At 45.5% G+C, this 22734-nt stretch overlaps 1 protein-coding gene across 3 annotated transcripts in view; it reads right to left on the bottom strand.

Annotated features, from left to right (window-relative positions):
- LOC106579049 (neuroplastin) overlaps positions 1 to 8800 on the bottom strand; it is a 51378-nt gene extending 42578 nt beyond the window's left edge. Inside the window, exon 1 of one of the 3 annotated variants that reach the window (XM_045688555.1) lies at positions 8361 to 8800. In XM_045688555.1, the coding sequence (XP_045544511.1) occupies positions 8361 to 8451 (91 nt within the window). In that variant the 5' untranslated portion in view covers positions 8452 to 8800. The remainder of the gene's footprint in view (positions 1 to 8360) is intronic. The other 2 variants (XM_045688556.1, XM_045688557.1) reach the window with 2 other exon arrangements.
- Between the last annotated feature and the right edge of the window lie 13934 nt (positions 8801 to 22734).

Raw genomic sequence — 22734 nt, 5'->3', positions numbered from 1 at the left:
ATCACCCATACCTACTGTATTATGTCTCATCACCCATACCTACTGTATTATGTCTCATCACCCATACCTACTGTATTATGTCTCATCACCCATAGCTACTGTATGATGTCTAATCACCCATACCTACTGCATTATGTCTAATCACCCATACCTACTCCATGATGTCTAATCACCCATACCTACTCCATGATGTCTAATCACCCATACCTACTGCATTATGTCTAATCACCCATACCTACTGTATTATGTCTAATCACCCATACCTACTCTATTATGTCTAATCACCCATACCTACTGTATTATGTCTAATCACCCATACCTACTCTAGGATGCCTAATCACCCATACCTACTCTAGGATGTCTAATCACCCATACCTACTGTATTATGTCTAATCACCCATACATAGTGTATTGTCTAATCACCCATACCTACTCTAGGATGTCTAATCACCCATACCTACTCCATGATGTCTAATCACCCATACCTACTGTATTATGTCTAATCACCCATACCTACTGTATTATGTCTAATCACCCATACCTACTGTATTATGTCTCATCACCCATACCTACTGTATTATGTCTCATCACCCATACCTACTGTATTATGCCTAATCACCCATACCTACTGTATTATTTTTTTTACATTATTTTTTTAAACATTTTTTAGTCATTTAGCAGACGCTCTTATCCAGAGCGACTTACAGTAGTGAATGCATACATTTCATACAATTTTTTTTTTTTTCCTGTGCTGGCCCCCCGTGGGAATCGAACCCACAACCCTGGTGTTGCAAACACCATGCTCTACCAACTGAGCTACAGGGAAGGCTGTAGCTCCATTATGCCTAATCACCCATACCTACTGTATTATGTCTAATCACCCATACCTACTCTATGATGTCTAATCACCCATACCTACTCTATGATGTCTAATCACCCATACCTACTGTATTATGTCTAATCACCCATACCTACTGTATTATGTCTAATCACCCATACCTACTGTATTATGTCTAATCACCCATACCTACTGCATTATGTCTAATCACCCATACCTACTGTATTATGTCTAATCACCCATACCTACTGTATTATGTCTAATCACCCATACCTACTCCATGATGTCTAATCACCCATACCTACTCCATGATGTCTAATCACCCATACCTACTCCATGATGTCTAATCACCCATACCTACTAGATGTACTGTAGATGACTTTGCTTTGTTATTTTCAAATCATATGTTATTCTCTCACCAGTGGGAAATGAATTGAAACAGTCTTGTCCTGTTGTATTAATCTATTAAAAGACAACCTGTCTCACTGACTGAAAACATCATACATTAGTGGCATTGAGGCCAAGTGGAACACACACACACACAGGCAAGCACACACACAGGCAAGCACACACACACACAGTGGGGAGTCTTTATCTCAGCAGTAGGTTAAATCTGGCGAGGCTTCAAATATGAATAGCCATTAGTTGATATAAATGGTGTCTCCCCTGTGGTCTGTAGTTGCTCTGTTCTGCTCTACTGTGCTCTGTTCTGCTCTGTTCCGTTTTGTTCTGCTCTACTGTGCTCTGTTCTGCTCTACTGTGCTCTGTTCTGCTCTACTGTGCTCTGTTCTGCTCTACTGTGCTCTGTTCTGCTCTACTGTGCTCTGTTCCGTTTTGTTCTGCTCTACTCTGCTCTACTGCGCTCTGTTCTGCTCTACTGCGCTCTGTTCTGCTCTACTGCGCTCTGTTCTGCTCTACTGCGCTCTGTTCTGCTCTACTGCGCTCTGTTCTGCTCTGTTCTGCTCTGTTCTGCTCTACTGTGCTCTGTTCTGCTCTACTGTGCTCTGTTCTGCTCTACTGTGCTCTGTTCTGCTCTACTGTGCTCTGTTCTGCTCTACTGTGCTCTGTTCTGCTCTACTGTGCTCTGTTCTGCTCTACTGTGCTCTACTATGCTCTGTTGTGCTCTACTGTGCTCTGTTGTGCTCTACTGTGCTCTGTTGTGCTCTGTTCTGCTCTGCTCTGCTCTACTGTGCTCTGTTCTGCTCTACTGTGCTCTACTGTGCTCTGCTCTCAGACCTTTCCTTTCCATGTGTTTTGAGACAGTTGAAGAAGAAAAGCCATCTATAATATAGCCTTTATAGGCCCTACACTATTCACTTAGACACTGTAGAGTCACATCTACGTTACTTCACAGCCATACCTTACACCTATCTAAACCACTGAGGAGAGCTGACATACAGTGAATGTTCCTGAGTGGCCAAGCTGCAGTTTTCACTTAAATCTGTTTGAAAATCTATGGCAAGACCTGAAAATGGTTGTCTAGCAATGATAACCAATTTGACAGAGCTTGAAGAATTTTAAAAAGAATAATGGACAAATGTTGCACAATCCAGGTGTGGAAAGCTCTTAGAGGTTTACCCAGAAAGACCCACAGCTGTTACCGCTGACAAAGGTGATTCTAACATGTATTGACTCAAGGGGTTGAATACTAATCTAATCAAGATATACAGTGCCTTGCAAAAGTATTCATCCCCCTTGGCGTTTTTCCTATTTTGTTGCATTACAACCTGTAATTTAAATTGATTTTTATTTGGATTTCATGTAATGGACATACACAAAATAGCCCAAATTGGTGAAGTGAAATGAAAAAAATTACTTGTTTCAAACAATTCAAAAAAATTAAATACGGAAAAGTGGTGCGTGCATATGTATTCACCCCCTTTGATATGAAGCCCCTAAATAAGATCTGGTGCAACCAATTACCTTCAGAGTCACATAATTAGTTAAATAAATTCCACCTGTGTGCAATCTAAGTGTCATATGATCTCAGTACATATACACCTGTTCTGAAAGGCCCCAGAGTCTGCAACACCACCAAGCAAGGGGCACCACCAAGCAAACGGCCCCATGAAGACCAAGGAGCTCTCCAAACAGGTCAGGGACAAAGTTGTGGAGAAGTACAGATCAGGGTTGGATTATAAAATAATATCAGAAACTTTGAACATCCCACGGAGCACCATTAAATCCATTATTAAAAAATGGAAAGAATATGGCACCACAACAAACCTGCCAAGAGAGGGCCGCCCACCAAAACTCACGGACCAGGCAAGGAGGGCATTAATCAGAGGCAACAAAGAGACCAAAGACAACCCTGAAGGAGCTGCAAAGCTCCACAGCGGAGATTGGAGTATCTGTCCATCGGACCACTTTAAGCCGTACACTCCACAGAGCTGGGCTTTATGGAAGAGTGGCCAGAAAAATCCATTGTTTAGAGAAAATAATAAGCAAACACATTTGGTGTTCACCAAAAGGCATGTGGGAGACTCCCCAAACATATGGAAGAAGGTACTCTGGTCAGATGAGACTAAAATTGAGGTGTTTGGCCATCATGGAAAACACTATGTCTGGCGCAAACCCAACACCTCTCATCACCCCGAGAACACCATCCCCACAGTGAAGCATGGTGGTGGCAGCATCATGCTGTGGGGATGTTTTTCATCGGCAGGGACTGGAAAACTGGTCAGAATTGAAGAAATGATGGATGGCACTAAATAAAGGGAAATCCTTGAGGGAAACCTGTTTCAGTCTTCCAGAGATTTGAGACTGGTACGGGGGTTCACCTTCCAGCAGGACAATGACCCTAAGCATACTGCTAAAGCAACACTCGAGTGGTTTAAGGGGAAACATTTAAATGTCTTGGAATGGCCTAGTCAAAGCCCAGACCTCAATCCAATTGAGAATCTGTGGTATGAATTAAAGATTGCTGTACACCAGCGGAACCCATCCAACTTGAAGGAGCTAGAGCAGTTTTGCCTTGAAGAATGGGCAAAAATCCCAGTGGATAGATGTGCCAAGCTTATCGAGACATACCCCAAGAGACTTGCAGCTGTAATTGCTGCAAAAGGTGTCTCTACCAAGTATTGACTTTGGGGGGGTGAATAGTTATGCACGCTCAAGTTTTCTGTTTTGTTTTGTCTTATTTGTTGTTTGTTTCACAATAAAAATATTTTGCATCTTCAAAGTGGTAGGCATGTTGTGTAAATAATTATACAACCCCCCCAAAATCCATTTTAATTCCAGGTTGTAAAGAAACAAAATAGTAAAAAAGCCAAGGGGGTGAATACTTTCACAAGTCACTGTAGTACTAGTGATATATATATATATATAAGTACCAGTCAAAAGTTCAGACTCACCTAGTCATTCAAGGATTTTCTTTATTTTTACTATTTTCTACATTATAGAATAGTACTGAAGACATCAATACTATGAAATAACACATATGGAATCATGTAGTAACCAAAAAAAGTGTTAAACAAATTCTTCAAAGTAGCCACCCTTTGCTTTGATGACAGCTTTGGACACGCTTGGCATTCTCTCAACCAGCTTCACCTGGAATGTTTTTCCTACAGTCTTGAAGCAGTTCCAACATATGCACTCCATCACTCTCTCAAAAAGCCCTTACACAGCCTGGTGGTGCATTGTCCTGTTGAAAAACAAACGATAGTCCCACTAAGTGCAAAGCAAATGGGATAGCGTATCGCTGCAGAATGCTGTGGTAGTCTTGCTAGTTAAGTGTGTCTTGAATTCTAAATAAATCACTGTGTCACCAGCAAAGCACGCCCACACCATCACACCTCCTCCATGCTTCACGGTGGGAACCACATAGGTGGAGATGATCCGTTCATCTACCCTGCGTCTCAAAAAGACACAGTGGTTGGAACCAAAAATCTCAAGTTTAGACTCATCAGACTAAATGACAGATTTCCACCACTCTAATGTCCATTGCTCGTGTTTCTTGGCCCAAGCAATTCTCTTATTATTATTGGTGTCCTTTAGTAGTGGTTTATTTGCAGCAATTCAACCATGAAGGCCTAATTCATGCAGTCTCCTCTGAACAGTTGATGTTGAGATGTGTCTTTTACTTGAACTCTAAAGTATTTATTTGGGTTGCAATCTGATGTGCAGTTAAGTCTAATGAAAGTATCCTCTGCAGCAGAGGTAACTCTGGGTCTTCCTTTCCTGTGGCGGTCCTCATGAGAGCCAGTTTCATCATAGCGCTTGATGGTTTTTGCGACTGTACTTGAAGAAACTTTCAAAGTTCTTGAAATTTTCCGGATTAACTGACCATGTCTTAAAGTAATGATAGACAGCCATTTCTCTTTGCTTATTTCAGCTGTTCTTGCCATAATATGGACTTGGTCTTTTACCAAATAGGGCTATCTTCTGTATCCCACCCCTACCTTGTCACAACACAACTGATTAGCTCAAACACATTAAGGAAAGAAATTCCACAGATGAACTTTTAACAAGGCACACCTGTTAATTGAAATGCATTCCAGGTTACTACCTCATGAAGTTGGTTGAGAGAATGCCAAGATTGTCCAAAGCTGGCATCAAGTCAAAGGGTGGATACTTTGAAGAATCTCAAATATAAAATATATTTTGATTTGTTTAGCACTTTTTTTGGTTACTACATGATTGCATGGGTTATTTCATAGTTTTGATGTCTTCACTATTATTCTACAATGTAGAAAATAGTAAAAATAAAGAAAAACCCTGGAATGAGTAGGTGTTCTAAAACTTTTGACTGGTACTGTATACTTTTTTTAATGTTCTTCCATTTTGACATGGCAGAGTATTTTGTGTAGATTGTTGACAAAAAAATACAATTAAATCAATTTTAATCCCAGTTTGTAACACAACATAATGTGGAAAAAAATCAAGGGGTGTGAATACTTTCTGAAAACAATGTATGTCTCCACTGTGTATTTAAAGTAACTGTCCAGTGAAAATCTCACTTACAAAAGTTAATATTCTGTTAACTCATACCCAAATACTGTTGTTGACTTACCCTATTGTCTTATTTGTGGCCAAAGCATAAATTGGAGGGGGGAAAAAAACACTTTAAAAACTCCCACCTCAAACTTGTATCTCAACAGACCATTTAAAAAAATGCTTGCTATTTCCTCATAGAGCATAATGTCATACTCCTGAGGTGGATGAGCTGGCCAATCAGCGGTTTACTTGCGTTAATATTTGTAACGACCGGTATAAACCCACACCCTTCTGTTATTGGGATACGCCCACACCATTATTTTGTTGGGGTACGCCCACACACACCATTCCAACACTGAAAAGCTGCTTTTTAACACCTGTTAAACTCTACAGCCCTCTGGTGGCATTTTCTAAACTACATGTAATATTGTACACTACCCTCATAAAGTACATTTTGGTTTAAAAACTATAAGTCCTATAAAACACATATGTAGTACTGTTAGAAAGGTGTGAGCTGCAGAATTCAGATAAAGGTCTCAGAAACGATGCGACTACTATAGAAACTATTTTTAGTTTTCTCGGGGGTGAGGGGGGGGGATAAGAAAGTCTTGGTTGGAGATAAAATATGTCACCAATTACTGTTCCAAAGTGATATTTTTGTGCAAAATTTAAGAACACAATTTAAAAGCACATGTCTTGTGATAAACACGGAGTGGACAAAACATTAAGAACACCTTCCTAATACTGACTAGGCCTGTCGTTTTCAAATGATATGTCACTTTTTATTTTCAGTTTTTTTTTTTTATGTGAGGGTGGAAGGGATGGGGGGGGTACCCCCCAAACTCAAAATAGCCGCTCAGAGTTTAACAAGATTTATAAACATACTTAATTACCATACCATTTTTTTGGGGGGAAGGAAAACTATTTCACTGATATTGTAAGTAATTATAGGTCATATTTCATAGACATCTGGAAACACTGGACAGTTACTTTAAATCAATAGCATTCCACAGTGCCTCGTCCTGCATCTCTCTCTCTGTGAAGAGTTAAACCGATTCATTCTTCTCTTCCAGGAGAGGACATTAAAGGCATAGTAGTGTGTGTGTGTTCCAGGAGAGGACATTAAAGGCATAGTAGTGTGTGTGTGTGTTCCAGGAGAGGACATTAAAGGCATAGTAGTGTGTGTGTGTTCCAGGAGAAGACATTAAAGGCATAGTAGTGTGTGTGTGTTCCAGGAGAAGACATTAAAGGCATAGTAGTGTGTGTGTTCCAGGAGAAGAGAGGCCATATCAAAGCTATGGTTCCCAGTGCTGAGTGATCTACAGTCTAAAAATAGCAACATGCAGCAGAATGGACTGGTGGACCTATTTACAGTCAGTCAGTGCATGCCAGCTTTTCTGCCTGCCTGCCCGCCCGCCTTTCTGCCTGCTTCTCTGCACTGTTGGAGCTAGGAACACAAGCATTTCGCAACACCCGTAATAACAATCTGCATGTGACCAATAAAATGTGATTTGATTGCCTGCCTGCCTCTCTGACAGCCTGCCGCTCTGACAGCCTGCCTCTCTGACAGCCTGCCTCTCTGACAGCCTGCCTCTCTGCTTCTTTGCCTCTGACTGCCTGCCTCTCTGAATGCCTGCATCTGCTTTACTGCCTGCCTGCTTCTCTGACTGCCTGCCTGCTTCTCTGACTAGCTGCATATACCAACCATCAAGCATCTTACAATTACATCTGGACACACAACATGATTGAATGGCGTTCTGTTCTCAACGACTGTCTGATGAAAAGCTTTGGGCCCTGTGACGTGTTTCTGGTTCATTTCAACCTGTAGGAGTTAGAATTCTGCTTTGATGTAGCCACGACCAGACCAGTAACAGGTGACTGCCTGAGTCATGTAGGGTTATTTGAGAGAGGACACGGGTAGGACACAGACTATGTGATGATATCACAAATTACTGTTCACATATAACAAGTCCTTGTTAATTAAGGGACGGCTCTTTATGGTCAAGTCCCCTTTACATTCTAATGAAGACGTGATGTCATTAGGAAATAAAAAATGTATTTTGTGGACATAGATAAACATATAGGCCTAGGCTAGTTTAAAGGAATGTATAAATTAATCGCAGGCCTGTATTAATAACGGGAAACCATCCATCCAATTGACAGTGTTGACCATATATGGTTTATTGGTACTTTGGAACAAATGGCTCGCATGGGTGCTAATATTCTTTTATTGGATAATAATTTAATTCAATTCATAGCCTTAATTCTGTAATTCTATTCACCGCATTGCTTCGGGTATGAACATAATTAATAAAATAATATATATATATATATATATATATAAGAGGGTCGAAATATGTCCTTGTAATTTGCTGCCATTTTCTACTACATCCACTGAAAATCATGTGGATAGCCTATAAATCAATATTCACTACAAGGATTTGACGCACAAAATTTCAATCCAGGGCCACGATATGACATATATTGAAGCAAGATCATTGAGTGTCCAGTTAAAAACCCGCAAGGAGCCATGATGTCCCGGTATTTCTACCGGGCGGCAGGGCAGCCGTGCACTTCACATTCTTACCGTTCTGCGAGGAGACCGAATGCAGCATCAGTACTCCAATGAACGCCACCGAAACCGACATAATTTCGGCACTTCGTTTTCCAGGTAGCATCGACTCGGGTGGGAGATGCCGGTAATGGGGAAAGTGGTGGTGTGGCCTGAATGGTGTAGTGAGGGGACCAGGTTACCGGGTAGAAACCAATCTGATGGAAGGAAGCTGCCTCTAATACTCCAATCGGGTTACGCAAAAAACCGCGGCGCGCTCGCTCAACCGACGAGTGCATGACGCCACGCCACCTGTGCAGTGGCGGTGCGCGGTGATGACATCGCTCGAATGAACCGCCTTTCTCATCGGTTAGTGCTATCTGGGGATCCCTGGTACGTACCTACTCGAAATCCTATTCGTAAAACCCTTACCTTAACCACAATCCCTACCAAACACTAACCGTTTTACTTTTCAACTTCAATGGGGTAGGGACCCTTTCTCATCTGCGGTGGCAAATCCCGCGAGATTACATTTTGTAGGCTGCACGGATAGAACAATATACGTTAGTTGCTGTGTGCACTACAGTGTAGAATAATGAATTATTTAGTACATCCCTATAGCGCTGTTTCATACAATCTGAAAGCCAGAGGACAGTTCAGATGGGAATATCATGCCTTGCAAGTTATTTAGAAGCCACCCTTATCATTATGGTCGTTCAATAAACAAATAGTAGATTTAGAATAGAATAGATTAGAAGAATATAGCCTAGAATAAAGTAAAGTAGAATAGAATACAATAGGTCATGTGACATGACGTATTGGTAGGTTGGTAGGGCATGAGGCTTGCAACGACCAGGATTGTGGGTTAAATTCCATGTATAAAATGTATGCAGCATGACTGGAAATCGCTTTGGATAGAAACATCTGCTAAATGGCATATATGGTCAGTAGCCAGCTACCTGGTTCAATCCTACCTGGTTCAATTCTACCTGGTTCAATGCTACCTGGTTAAATTATACCTGGTTCATAGCTACCTGGTTCATTTCTACCTGGTTCAATGCTACCTGGTTCAATGCTACCTGGTTCATATCTACCTGGTTCATAGTTACCTGGTTCATAGCTACCTGGTTCATAGCTACCTGGTTCATAGTTACCTGGTTCATAGCTACCTGGTTCAATGCTACCTGGTTCATAGCTACCTGGTTCATAGCTACCTGGTTCATAGTTACCTGGTTCATAGCTACCTGGTTCAATGCTACCTGGTTCAATGCTACCTGGTTCATAGCTACCTGGTTCAATGCTACCTGGTTCATAGCTACCTGGTTCATAGCTACCTGGTTCAATGCTACCTGGTTCATAGCTACCTGGTTCATAGCTACCTGGTTCATATCTACCTGGTTCATAGCTACCTGGTTCATAGCTACCTGGTTCATAGCTACCTGGTTCATAGCTACCTGGTTCATAGCTACCTGGTTCATAGCTACCTGGTTCATATCTACCTGGTTCAATTCTACCTGGTTCAATGCTACCTGGTTCATAGCTACCTGGTTCAATTCTACCTGGTTCATAGCTACCTGGTTCAATTCTACCTGGTTCATAGCTACCTGGTTCAATTCTACCTGGTTCATTGCTACCTGGTTCAATGCTACCTGGTTCATAGCTACCTGGTTCAATGCTATCTGGTTCATTTCTACCTTGTTCAATGGGTCAAGCTGACCCCGCCCCACAGACAGACACACAGACACCTGGCTAAGCCCTGACCTCAGTTTGCAGCCAGGCTTTATTGGGACTTTTAATCCTATTTCACTGTCAACTCCCTCATACTACAGCAGTAGGACAGGTGCTAGTCAGTCGGGCAATGATTGCCAAGTTATCTCGTGTCTGAATGAGCCACAAAATGATCTCTCTCCTAGGCTAAAGGATAAACCCTAGTTTAAACTGTAGGCCTATTTCACTGTGAACTCAAACAGCAGGACAAAATGGCAGCCTGGCAATGGAAGAACACCGACAATGACCCACAAAATGATCTCCCTTACACTTCATGACTAACACTAGTAGGCCTACTGTAAACCCTTCATGATAAACACTAGGCCAACTGTAAACCCAGACCCGTGTGGCTAAGTTGAGCATGGTGTTTGCATGGTGTTTGCAACGCCAGGGTTGTGGGTTCGATTCCCACAGGGGACCAGTACGGAGAAAAAATGTATGAAATGTATGCATTCACTACTGTAAGTCGCTCTGGATAAGAGCGTCTGCTAAATGAGTAAAATGTAAATGTAAACACTAGGCCTACTGTAAACCCTTCATGATAAACACTAGGCCTACTGTAAACCCTTCATGATAAACACTAGGCCAACTGTAAACCCTTCACGATAAACACTAGGCCAACCTTAAACCCTTCATGATAAACACTAGGCCTACTGTAAACCCTTCATGATAAACACTAGGCCTACTGTAAACCCTTCATGATAAACACTAGGCCTACTGTAAACACTTCATGATAAACACTAGGCCTACTGTAAACCCTTCATGATAAACACTAGGCCTACTGTAAACCCTTCATGATAAACACTAGGTCTACTGTAAACCCTTCATGATAAATACTAGTAGGCCTACTGTAAACCCTTCATGATAAACACTAGGCCTACTGTAAACACTTCATGATAAACACTAGGCCTACTGTAAACCCTTCATGATAAACACTAGGCCTACTGTAAACCCTTCATGATTAACACTAGTAGGCCTACTGTAAACCCTTCATGATAAACACTAGTAGGCCTACTGTAAACCCTTCATGTTTACCTTACATGACACCTTGTATTGCATTTTAACCTTCCCTAAAGAATTAGGTGTACAATTTCCAGCTCACAAGGTCAAGTTGAAAACGTAGGTTGAAAGGCAGGCCAGAAAGCTTTCAACACAAACGTGGCCATCTGTACAAGCAGAAATCGATGCATTGCTGCCATAATTCAGGTAATCCAGCTAAAAAATTACCCTGAGTGTTCCTCTGCTGCCCCCTACAGTACAGATACAGTAGATGACCCGGAGTGTTCCTCTGCTGCCCCTACAGTACTGGTACAGTAGATGACCCGGAGCGTTCCTCTGCTGCCCCCTACAGTACAGATACAGTAGATGACCCTGAGCGTTCCTCTGCTGCCCCCTACAGTACTGGTACAGTAGATGACCCGGAGCGTTCCTCTGCTGCCCCCTACAGTACTGGTACAGTAGATGACCCGGAGCGTTCCTCTGCTGCCCCCTACAGTACTGGTACAGTAGATGACCCGGAGCGTTCCTCTGCTGCCCCCTACAGTACAGATACAGTAGATGACCCGGAGCGTTCCTCTGCTGCCCCCTACAGTACAGATACAGTAGATGACCCTGAGCGTTCCTCTGCTGCCCCCTACAGTACAGATACAGTAGATGACCCTGAGCGTTCCTCTGCTGCCCCCTACAGTACAGATACAGTAGATGACCCGGAGCGTTCCTCTGCTGCCCCCTACAGTACAGATACAGTAGATGACCCGGAGCGTTCCTCTGCTGCCCCCTACAGTACAGATACAGTAGATGACCCTGAGCGTTCCTCTGCTGCCCCCTACAGTACAGATACAGTAGATGACCCGGAGCGTTCCTCTGCTGCCCCCTACAGTACTGGTACAGTAGATGACCCGGAGCGTTCCTCTGCTGCCCCCTACAGTACAGATACAGTAGATGACCCGGAGCGTTCCTCTGCTGCCCCCTACAGTACAGATACAGTAGATGACCCGGAGCGTTCCTCTGCTGCCCCCTACAGTACAGATACAGTAGATGACCCTGAGCGTTCCTCTGCTGCCCCCTACAGTACAGATACAGTAGATGACCCGGAGCGTTCCTCTGCTGCCCCCTACAGTACAGATACAGTAGATGACCCGGAGCGTTCCTCTGCTGCCCCCCTACAGTACAGATACAGTAGATGACCCGGAGCGTTCCTCTGCTGCCCCCTACAGTACAGATACAGTAGATGACCCTGAGCGTTCCTCTGCTGCCCCCTACAGTACAGATACAGTAGATGACCCGGAGCGTTCCTCTGCTGCCCCCTACAGTACAGATACAGTAGATGACCCGGAGCGTTCCTCTGCTGCCCCCTACAGTACAGATACAGTAGATGACCCTGAGCGTTCCTCTGCTGCCCCCTACAGTACAGATACAGTAGATGACCCTGAGCGTTCCTCTGCTGCCCCCTACAGTACAGATACAGTAGATGACCCGGAGCGTTCCTCTGCTGCCCCCTACAGTACAGATACAGTAGATGACCCTGAGCGTTCCTCTGCTGCCCCCTACAGTACAGATACAGTAGATGACCCGGAGCGTTCCTCTGCTGCCCCCTACAGTACTGGTACAGTAGATGACCCGGAGCGTTCCTCTGCTGCCCCCTACAGTACAGATATAGTAGATGACCCGGAGCGTTCCTCTGCTGCCCCCTACAGTACAGATACAGTAGATGACCCGGAGCGTTCCTCTGCTGCCCCCTACAGTACAGATACAGTAGATGACCCTGAGCGTTCCTCTGCTGCCCCCTACAGTACAGATACAGTAGATGACCCTGAGCGTTCCTCTGCTGCCCCCTACAGTACAGATACAGTAGATGACCCTGAGCGTTCCTCTGCTGCCCCCTACAGTACAGATACAGTAGATGACCCTGAGCGTTCCTCTGCTGCCCCCTACAGTACAGATACAGTAGATGACCCGGAGCGTTCCTCTGCTGCCCCCTACAGTACAGATACAGTAGATGACCCGGAGCGTTCCTCTGCTGCCCCCTACAGTACAGATACAGTAGATGACCCGGAGCGTTCCTCTGCTGCCCCCTACAGTACAGATACAGTAGATGACCCGGAGCGTTCCTCTGCTGCCCCCTACAGTACAGATACAGTAGATGACCCGGAGCGTTCCTCTGCTGCCCCCTACAGTACAGATACAGTAGATGACCCGGAGCGTTCCTCTGCTGCCCCCTACAGTACAGATACAGTAGATGACCCTGAGCGTTCCTCTGCTGCCCCCTACAGTACAGATACAGTAGATGACCCTGAGCGTTCCTCTGCTGCCCCCTACAGTACAGATACAGTAGATGACCCGGAGCGTTCCTCTGCTGCCCCCTACAGTACAGATACAGTAGATGTCCCTGAGCGTTCCTCTGCTGCCCCCTACAGTACAGATACAGTAGATGACCCGGAGCGTTCCTCTGCTACCCCCTACAGTACTGGTACAGTAGATGACCCGGAGCGTTCCTCTGCTGCCCCCCTACAGTACAGATATAGTAGATGACCCGGAGCGTTCCTCTGCTGCCCCCTACAGTACAGATACAGTAGATGACCCGGAGCGTTCCTCTGCTGCCCCCTACAGTACAGATACAGTAGATGACCCTGAGCGTTCCTCTGCTGCCCCCTACAGTACAGATACAGTAGATGACCCTGAGCGTTCCTCTGCTGCCCCCTACAGTACAGATACAGTAGATGACCCTGAGCGTTCCTCTGCTGCCCCCTACAGTACAGATACAGTAGATGACCCGGAGCGTTCCTCTGCTGCCCCCTACAGTACTGGTACAGTAGATGACCCTGAGCGTTCCTCTGCTGCCCCCTACAGTACAGATACAGTAGATGACCCGGAGCGTTCCTCTGCTGCCCCCTACAGTACTGGTACAGTAGATGACCCGGAGCGTTCCTCTGCTGCCCCCTACAGTACAGATATAGTAGATGACCCGGAGCGTTCCTCTGCTGCCCCCTACAGTACAGATACAGTAGATGACCCGGAGCGTTCCTCTGCTGCCCCCTACAGTACAGATACAGTAGATGACCCTGAGCGTTCCTCTGCTGCCCCCTACAGTACAGATACAGTAGATGACCCTGAGCGTTCCTCTGCTGCCCCCTACAGTACAGATACAGTAGATGACCCGGAGCGTTCCTCTGCTGCCCCCTACAGTACAGATACAGTAGATGACCCGGAGCGTTCCTCTGCTGCCCCCTACAGTACTGGTACAGTAGATGACCCTGAGCGTTCCTCTGCTGCCCCCTACAGTACAGATACAGTAGATGACCCGGGGCGTTCCTCTGCTGCCCCCTACAGTACAGATACAGTAGATGACCCGGAGCGTTCCTCTGCTGCCCCCTACAGTACAGATACAGTAGATGACCCGGAGCGTTCCTCTGCTGCCTCCTACAGTACAGATACAGTAGATGACCCGGAGCGTTCCTCTGCTGCCCCCTACAGTACTGGTACAGTAGATGACCCGGAGCGTTCCTCTGCTGCCCCCTACAGTACAGATACAGTAGATGACCCGGAGCGTTCCTCTGCTGCCCCCTACAGTACTGGTACAGTAGATGACCCGGAGCGTTCCTCTGCTGCCCCCTACAGTACTGGTACAGTAGATGACCCGGAGCGTTCCTCTGCTGCCCCCTACAGTACAGATACAGTAGATGACCCGGAGCGTTCCTCTGCTGCCCCCTACAGTACAGATACAGTAGATGACCCGGAGCGTTCCTCTGCTGCCCCCTACAGTACAGATACAGTAGATGACCCTGAGCGTTCCTCTGCTGCCCCCTACAGTACAGATACAGTAGATGACCCTGAGCGTTCCTCTGCTGCCCCCTACAGTACAGATACAGTAGATGACCCGGAGCGTTCCTCTGCTGCCCCCTACAGTACAGATACAGTAGATGACCCTGAGCGTTCCTCTGCTGCCCCCTACAGTACAGATACAGTAGATGACCCGGAGCGTTCCTCTGCTGCCCCCTACAGTACTGGTACAGTAGATGACCCTGAGCGTTCCTCTGCTGCCCCCTACAGTACAGATACAGTAGATGACCCGGAGCGTTCCTCTGCTGCCCCCTACAGTACAGATACAGTAGATGACCCGGAGCGTTCCTCTGCTGCCCCCTACAGTACAGATACAGTAGATGACCCGGAGCGTTCCTCTGCTGCCCCCTACAGTACAGATACAGTAGATGACCCTGAGCGTTCCTCTGCTGCCCCCTACAGTACAGATACAGTAGATGACCCTGAGCGTTCCTCTGCTGCCCCCTACAGTACAGATACAGTAGATGACCCTGAGCGTTCCTCTGCTGCCCCCTACAGTACAGATACAGTAGATGACCCTGAGCGTTCCTCTGCTGCCCCCTACAGTACAGATACAGTAGATGACCCGGAGCGTTCCTCTGCTGCCCCCTACAGTACAGATACAGTAGATGACCCGGAGCGTTCCTCTGCTGCCCCCTACAGTACAGATACAGTAGATGACCCTGAGCGTTCCTCTGCTGCCCCCTACAGTACAGATACAGTAGATGACCCGGAGCGTTCCTCTGCTGCCCCCTACAGTACAGATACAGTAGATGACCCGGAGCGTTCCTCTGCTGCCCCCTACAGTACAGATACAGTAGATGACCCTGAGCGTTCCTCTGCTGTCCCCTACAGTACAGATACAGTAGATGACCCGGAGCGTTCCTCTGCTGCCCCCTACAGTACTGGTACAGTAGATGACCCGGAGCGTTCCTCTGCTGCCCCCTACAGTACAGATATTGTAGATGACCCGGAGCGTTCCTCTGCTGCCCCCCTACAGTACAGATACAGTAGATGACCCGGAGCGTTCCTCTGCTGCCCCCTACAGTACAGATACAGTAGATGACCCGGAGCGTTCCTCTGCTGCCCCCCTACAGTACAGATACAGTAGATGACCCGGAGCGTTCCTCTGCTGCCCCCTACAGTACAGATACAGTAGATGACCCGGAGCGTTCCTCTGCTGCCCCCTACAGTACAGATACAGTAGATGACCCGGAGCGTTCCTCTGCTGCCCCCTACAGTACAGATACAGTAGATGACCCGGAGCGTTCCTCTGCTGCCCCCTACAGTACAGATACAGTAGATGACCCTGAGCGTTCCTCTGCTGCCCCCTACAGTACAGATACAGTAGATGACCCTGAGCGTTCCTCTGCTGCCCCCTACAGTACAGATACAGTAGATGACCCGGAGCGTTCCTCTGCTGCCCCCTACAGTACAGATACAGTAGATGACCCGGAGCGTTCCTCTGCTGCCCCCTACAGTACTGGTACAGTAGATGACCCTGAGCGTTCCTCTGCTGCCCCCTACAGTACAGATACAGTAGATGACCCGGGGCGTTCCTCTGCTGCCCCCTACAGTACAGATACAGTAGATGACCCTGAGCGTTCCTCTGCTGCCCCCTACAGTACAGATACAGTAGATGACCCAGAGCGTTCCTCTGCTGCCCCCTACAGTACTGGTACAGTAGATGACCCGGAGCGTTCCTCTGCTGCCCCCTACAGTACAGATACAGTAGATGACCCTGAGCGTTCCTCTGCTGCCCCCTACAGTACAGATACAGTAGATGACCCTGAGCGTTCCTCTGCTGCCCCCTACAGTACAGATACAGTAGATGACCCGGAGCATTCCTCTGCTGCCCCCTACAGTACAGATACAGTAGATGACCCGGAGCGTTCCTCTGCTGCCCCCCTACAGTACAGATACAGTAGATGACCCGGAGCGTTCCTCTGCTGCCCCCTACAGTACAGATACAGTAGATGACCCTCAGCGTTCCTCTGCTGCCCCCTACAGTACAGATACAGTAGATGACCCGGAGCGTTCCTCTGCTGCCCCCTACAGTACAGATACAGTAGATGACCCGGAGCGTTCCTCTGCTGCCCCCTACAGTACAGATACAGTAGATGACCCGGAGCGTTCCTCTGCTGCCCCCTACAGTACAGATACAGTAGATGACCCTGAGCGTTCCTCTGCTGCCCCCTACAGTACAGATACAGTAGATGAGCCCGAGCGTTCCTCTGCTGCCCCCTACAGTACAGATACAGTAGATGACCCGGACACTGAGACAGTGTCATTGCATTTTGGTACACCAGAATTACATTCATTTCCAGTGAAACCGCTGCGTTTGCCTTGCGTTGCAGAGGCAGTGCGTTGCGTACATTGGATCTATCGAACGTATACGTCAAACTGTATGTGTAGACGGCTTGACAGAAATGGTAGCAGAAGGTGAATGTTGAACTTTTGTTTCACACATATCCAGATGACGCTGCGTACTATTTTGCGCAATGACTCTGTCGGGGGTTGTGCCATTGTGCCTTTGAGCAATGCGCTTACATTTACATTTACATTTTAGTCATTTAGCAGACGCTCTTATCCAGAGCGACTTACAGTAGTGAATGCATACATTTCATACAATTTCATGCATTTTATTTTATTTTTTATTTTTTTATTTTTTGTACTACCCCCCGTGGGAAACCCACAACCCTGGCGTTGCACACACCCTGCTCTAACAACTGAGCCACAGGGAAGGCCACTTGTGCACTGCACCCCTAATATTGCTCCAGGTTCACTGCACCATGGCTGAGGCTCTGGCTGTGTGTCTTGGTTTTCCTGGGGGAGTTGGGTTGTACATGAAGACGACACATGTCCGTTCTGCACAAGATTCTGTCTTCTTCTTCTTCTAGGTTATTAGTATTCCTCTGCTGATCTTCATCTGTGTGGGACTCATAGTGTACGTGATCAGAGAGAGCTGCCAGCAGGAAGAGGAACTGCAGGAAGTCAACAACACTTATGAGATGTATGTGTCACGTTCTGACCTTAGTATGAGGTCATTTTTCCATAGTAGATTGGTCAGGGCGTGACAGTGGGGTGTTTTTGTCTATGTATTTGGGGTTTTCTGTTTTCTATGTGGGTTGTCTAGATTGTCGTTCTATGTTGTATTTTTCTATGTTGGTGCCGGGTATGGTTTGCAGTCAGAGGCAGGTGTTTTTCGTTGTCTCTGATTGGAAGCCATACTTAGGCAGCCTGTTTTTCGTGGGGTTTTGTGGGTGGTTGTTTTCCGTTTCGTTGTTTGTACCTGACGGGACTGTTGTTGGTTGTTTTGTTATTTTGCAAAGTGTTTTCATTATAAGTAATATGAGCACTTCACACGCCTCATTTTGGTTTCCTTTAGACGACCCGTATTACAGTATGAGATGACATGACTTCAACAACATCATTCCTTTACACTTGTGTGTATCAGGTAGTTGTTGTGAAATTGTTAGATTACTTGTTAGATATTACTGCACGGTCGGAACTAGAAGCACAAGCATTTCGCTACACTCTCATTAACATCTGCTAACCATGTGTATGTGACAAATACAATATGATTTGATCATTATTCCAACACCTGTCTTGTGAAGCTATGTGGAGAGATTATGCATAATGTTACCTCTCCAAGGAGAAAGTACATTATATAATGTTACCTCTCCAAGGAGAAAGTACATTATATAATGTTTCCTCTCCAAGGAGAAAGTAAATTGTATAATGTTACCTCTCCAAGGAGAAAGTAAATTGTATAATGTTACCTCTCCAAGGAGAAAGTAAATTGTATAATGTTACCTCTCCAAGGAGAAAGTAAATTGTATAATGTTACCTCTCCAAGGAGAAAGTAAATTGTATAATGTTACCTCTCCAAGGAGAAAGTAAATTGTATTATGTTACCTCTCCAAGGAGAAAGTACATTATATAATGTTACCTCTCCAAGGAGAAAGTACATTATATAATGTTACCTCTCCAAGGAGAAAGTAAATTGTATAATGTTACCTCTCCAAGGAGAAAGTAAATTGTATAATGTTACCTCTCCAAGGAGAAAGTAAATTGTATAATGTTACCTCTCCAAATCCCTCAAGACTACAAATCTCTTTCCATTGACATTTCAAAAGGAAAGGAACGGTGCTGGTAGTCCCTCAACCATGGTGTATGAACAGAGGTGCGCATTACAAATGTACTCTGTCACTGTCAAAATGTTACATCAGGTTTGTATGTAAGGTATAGCAACCAATAAAACCAAAGTTACACGTTTTGTTTAATCTGATCAGGCTTTATTGACATCAATAGCATAGCTATCATTTTTAAATAGGAACGTTTACAAAACATTGGTACAAATGATGTGTTGATTCCAATAAGTGATGTCTTGCCATGTACCTCTCTTTGCCAAACAGCAGATGGCCTCACACACCGTCTGCCCTGACACACCTACTGAGACCCAGCAGGGGCTGCGGACACAGACGGGATAGCAGACAGAAATAGCAGACAGAAATAGCAGACAGAATATATCAAATATCAGTTGTTGACATAAGCATTTGTGAACTTCTTATGTAGTGCTTATGAATGTGTTACTTATAACACATGTTATGAAACCCTTAAAAAGGTGCAATCCGAGATTCAGCAAACCAAAAAACTGAGGGTTGCCAGGTGTGCGTAATGATAGGTTGCCAGGTGTGCATAATTATGGGTTGCCAGGCGTGCGTAATGATGGGTTGCCAGGTGTGCGTAATGATGGGTTACCAGGTGTGCGTAATGAGGGTTGCCTGGTGTGTGCAATAAGGGTTGCCAGGTGTGTGCAATGATGGGTTGCCAGGTGTGCGTAATAAGGGTCGCCAGGACCGGTTGTTAGTAAACCGGCGACGTCGACCGCCGGAGCGGGAGTAAACGTGACAGCCAGGCTCCAAGGATCTTCCATTCTTTGTAGCACTGAATAGTTCCATCCTCTACCTGAGTCCTTCTGATCCATCAGAGGGTGTGGAGAGCTCTCATACATTGATTTCCCATTGCGTTCCCCCTAGTGTAGCAAACATGGGAATTAACAAACTTTTTCCATCTGGGTTATTCTAATATTATCTTAAGTGTTACAGGATTGTCTATTAGGGTTGGGGATCAATTCAGTTAATTCAGGAAGTAAACTATACTGAACAAAAATATAAACGCAACATGTAAAGGGTTGGTCCCATGTTTCATGAGCTGAAATAGAAGATCCCAGAAATGTTCCATACGCACAAAAAGCTTATTTCTCAAAAATGTGTTTACATCCCTGTTAGTGAGCATTTCTCCTTTGCCAAGATAATCCATTCACCTGACAGGTGTGGCATATCAAGAAGCTGATTAAACAGCATGATCATTACACCTTGCGCTGGGGACAATAAAAGGCCACTCTAAAATGTGCAGTTTGTGACACAACACAAGGCAACAGATGTCTCAAGTTTTGAGGGAGTGCAATTGGCATACTGACTGCAGGAATGTCCACCAGAGCTGTTGCCAGAAAATGTTATATTATTTTCTCTACCATAAGCCGCCTCCAACTTCGTTTTAGAGAATTTGGCAGTACGTCCAACTGGCCTCACAACCGCAGACCACGTGTAATCACACCTGTCCAGGACTTCCACATGCGGCTTCTTCACCTGCGGGATCATCTGAAACCAGCCACCGGGACAGCTGATGAAACTGTGGGTTTGCACAACTGAAGAATTTCTGCACAAACTGTCAGAAACCGTCTCAGGGAAGCTCATCTGCGTGCTCGTCATCCTGACCAGGGTCTTGACCTGACTGCAGTTTGGTGTCGTAACCAACTTCAGTGTGCAAATGTTCACCTTCGATGGCCACTGGCACACTGGAGAAGTGTGCTCTTCACGGATGAATCCCGGGTTCAACTGTATGGAGTCGTGTGGGCGAGCAGTTTGCTGATGTCAACATTGTGAACAGAGTGCCCCATGGTGAGGTGGGATTATGGTATGGGCAGACATAAGCTACGGACAACGAACACAATTCGATTTTATTGATGGCAATGTGAATGCACAGAGATACCTTGAAGTGTCACGCCCTGACCTAGGAGAGCTGTGTTTTCTCTGTTTAGTTAGGTCAGAGTGTGATAGGGGGTGGGCATTCTATGTTTGTATTTCTATGTTTTGGCCGGGTATGGTTTCCAATCAGAGGCAGCTGTCTATCGTTGTCTCTGATTGGAGGCCATACTTAGGCAGCCTTTTCCCACATGGTTTTCGTGGGTATTTGTTTTCTGTTTCGTTTAGGTAACCTGACAGGACTGTTGGCTGTCGTTTTGTTTCTTTTGTCTAAGTGTTCGTTTTCATTAAAATTCAATTATGAGCACTGAACACGCTGCGCCTTGGTCCCCTCTATACGACACCCGTTACATGAAGAGATTGAGGCTCATTGTCGTGCCGTTCATCCTCCGCCATCACCTCATGTTTCAGCATGATAATGCACGACCCCATGTCACAAGAATCTGTAAACAATTCCTGGAAGCTGAAAAGGGCCCAGTTCTTCCATGGCCTGCATACTGACTAGACATACTGCATCGAATTACTCAAGTTATATTTGTGTTTTTTGTTAATATTAATAATAATAGATTTGATTGTGTGTTTTTTTTTAAGGTACAGTATCTGTGACTAACGGATGCATATCTGTATTCCCAGTCATGTGAAATCCATAGATTTATTTCAATTGACTGATTTCCTTATATGAACTGTAACTCAGTAAAAAAAATTGAAATGCATGTTGCGTTTATATTTTTGTTTAGTGTGAAATTCCAATTGAAAATAAATGAAGTGGAACTGTTAATACAGTTTACTTTCAGAATTGAATCAACATAGGTTTGACACCAACCCCGGTTACTGGACTGACCCCAATCCTGGTTACTGGACTGGACCGACCCCGACCCTGGCTACTGGACCGACCCGTATCCTGGTTACTGGACTGACCCCGACCCTGGTTGCTGGACCGACCGCAACATTAGCTACTGGACTGACACCGACCTTGCCTACTGGACCGACCCGTACCCTGGTTACTGAACTGACCCCAACCCTGGTTATTTCTTACATTGTTACCCCAGGAAATCTTAAGTCTTATTACATACAGCCGGGAAGAACTATTGGATATAAGAGCAACGTCAATGTACCATCATTACGACCAGGAATACGACTTTCCCAAAGAGGATCCTCTGTTCGGACCACCACCCAGGGCAATGGATCTAATTCCAGAAGCCGACCCAAAACAACATCGCCGCAGAAGGGGAAGACAAAGCGGCCTCCTGGTCAGACTCCGTAGACGTTCACATCGCCCACCGCTCCCGAGTATACTACTTGCCAATGTCCAGTCTCTTGACAACAAGGTAGACGAAATTCGAGCAAGGGTTGCCTTCCAGAGAGACATCAGAGATTGTAACATTCTCTGTTTCACAGAAACATGGCACTCTCGGGATATGTTGTCGGAATCGGTACAGCCACCGGGGTTCTCCATGTATCGCACCAACAGAGATTAACACCTCTCGGGGAAGAGGAAGGGTGGGGGTGTATGCTTCATGATTAAGGACTCATGGTGTAATCATAAAAACATACAGGAACTCAAGTCCTTCTGCTCACCCAAACTAGAATTCCTTACAATCAAATGCCGGCCATTATACCTACCGAGAGAAACCATATATCCTGAGGCTGCATTTATTGTTGCTGGGGATTTTAACAAAGCAAATTTGAGAACAAGGCTACCTAAATTCTATCATCACTATGCAGAGGGGTAATACACTGGATCACTGCTACTCTAACTTCCATGATGCATTTAA

Source organism: Salmo salar, chromosome ssa10, assembly GCF_905237065.1.
Source record: "Salmo salar chromosome ssa10, Ssal_v3.1, whole genome shotgun sequence".
Classification (NCBI taxonomy): Eukaryota; Metazoa; Chordata; class Actinopteri; order Salmoniformes; family Salmonidae; genus Salmo; species Salmo salar.
The sequence above is the reverse complement of the archived record's forward strand: the minus strand, read 5'-3'. Positions and strand labels throughout refer to the sequence as shown.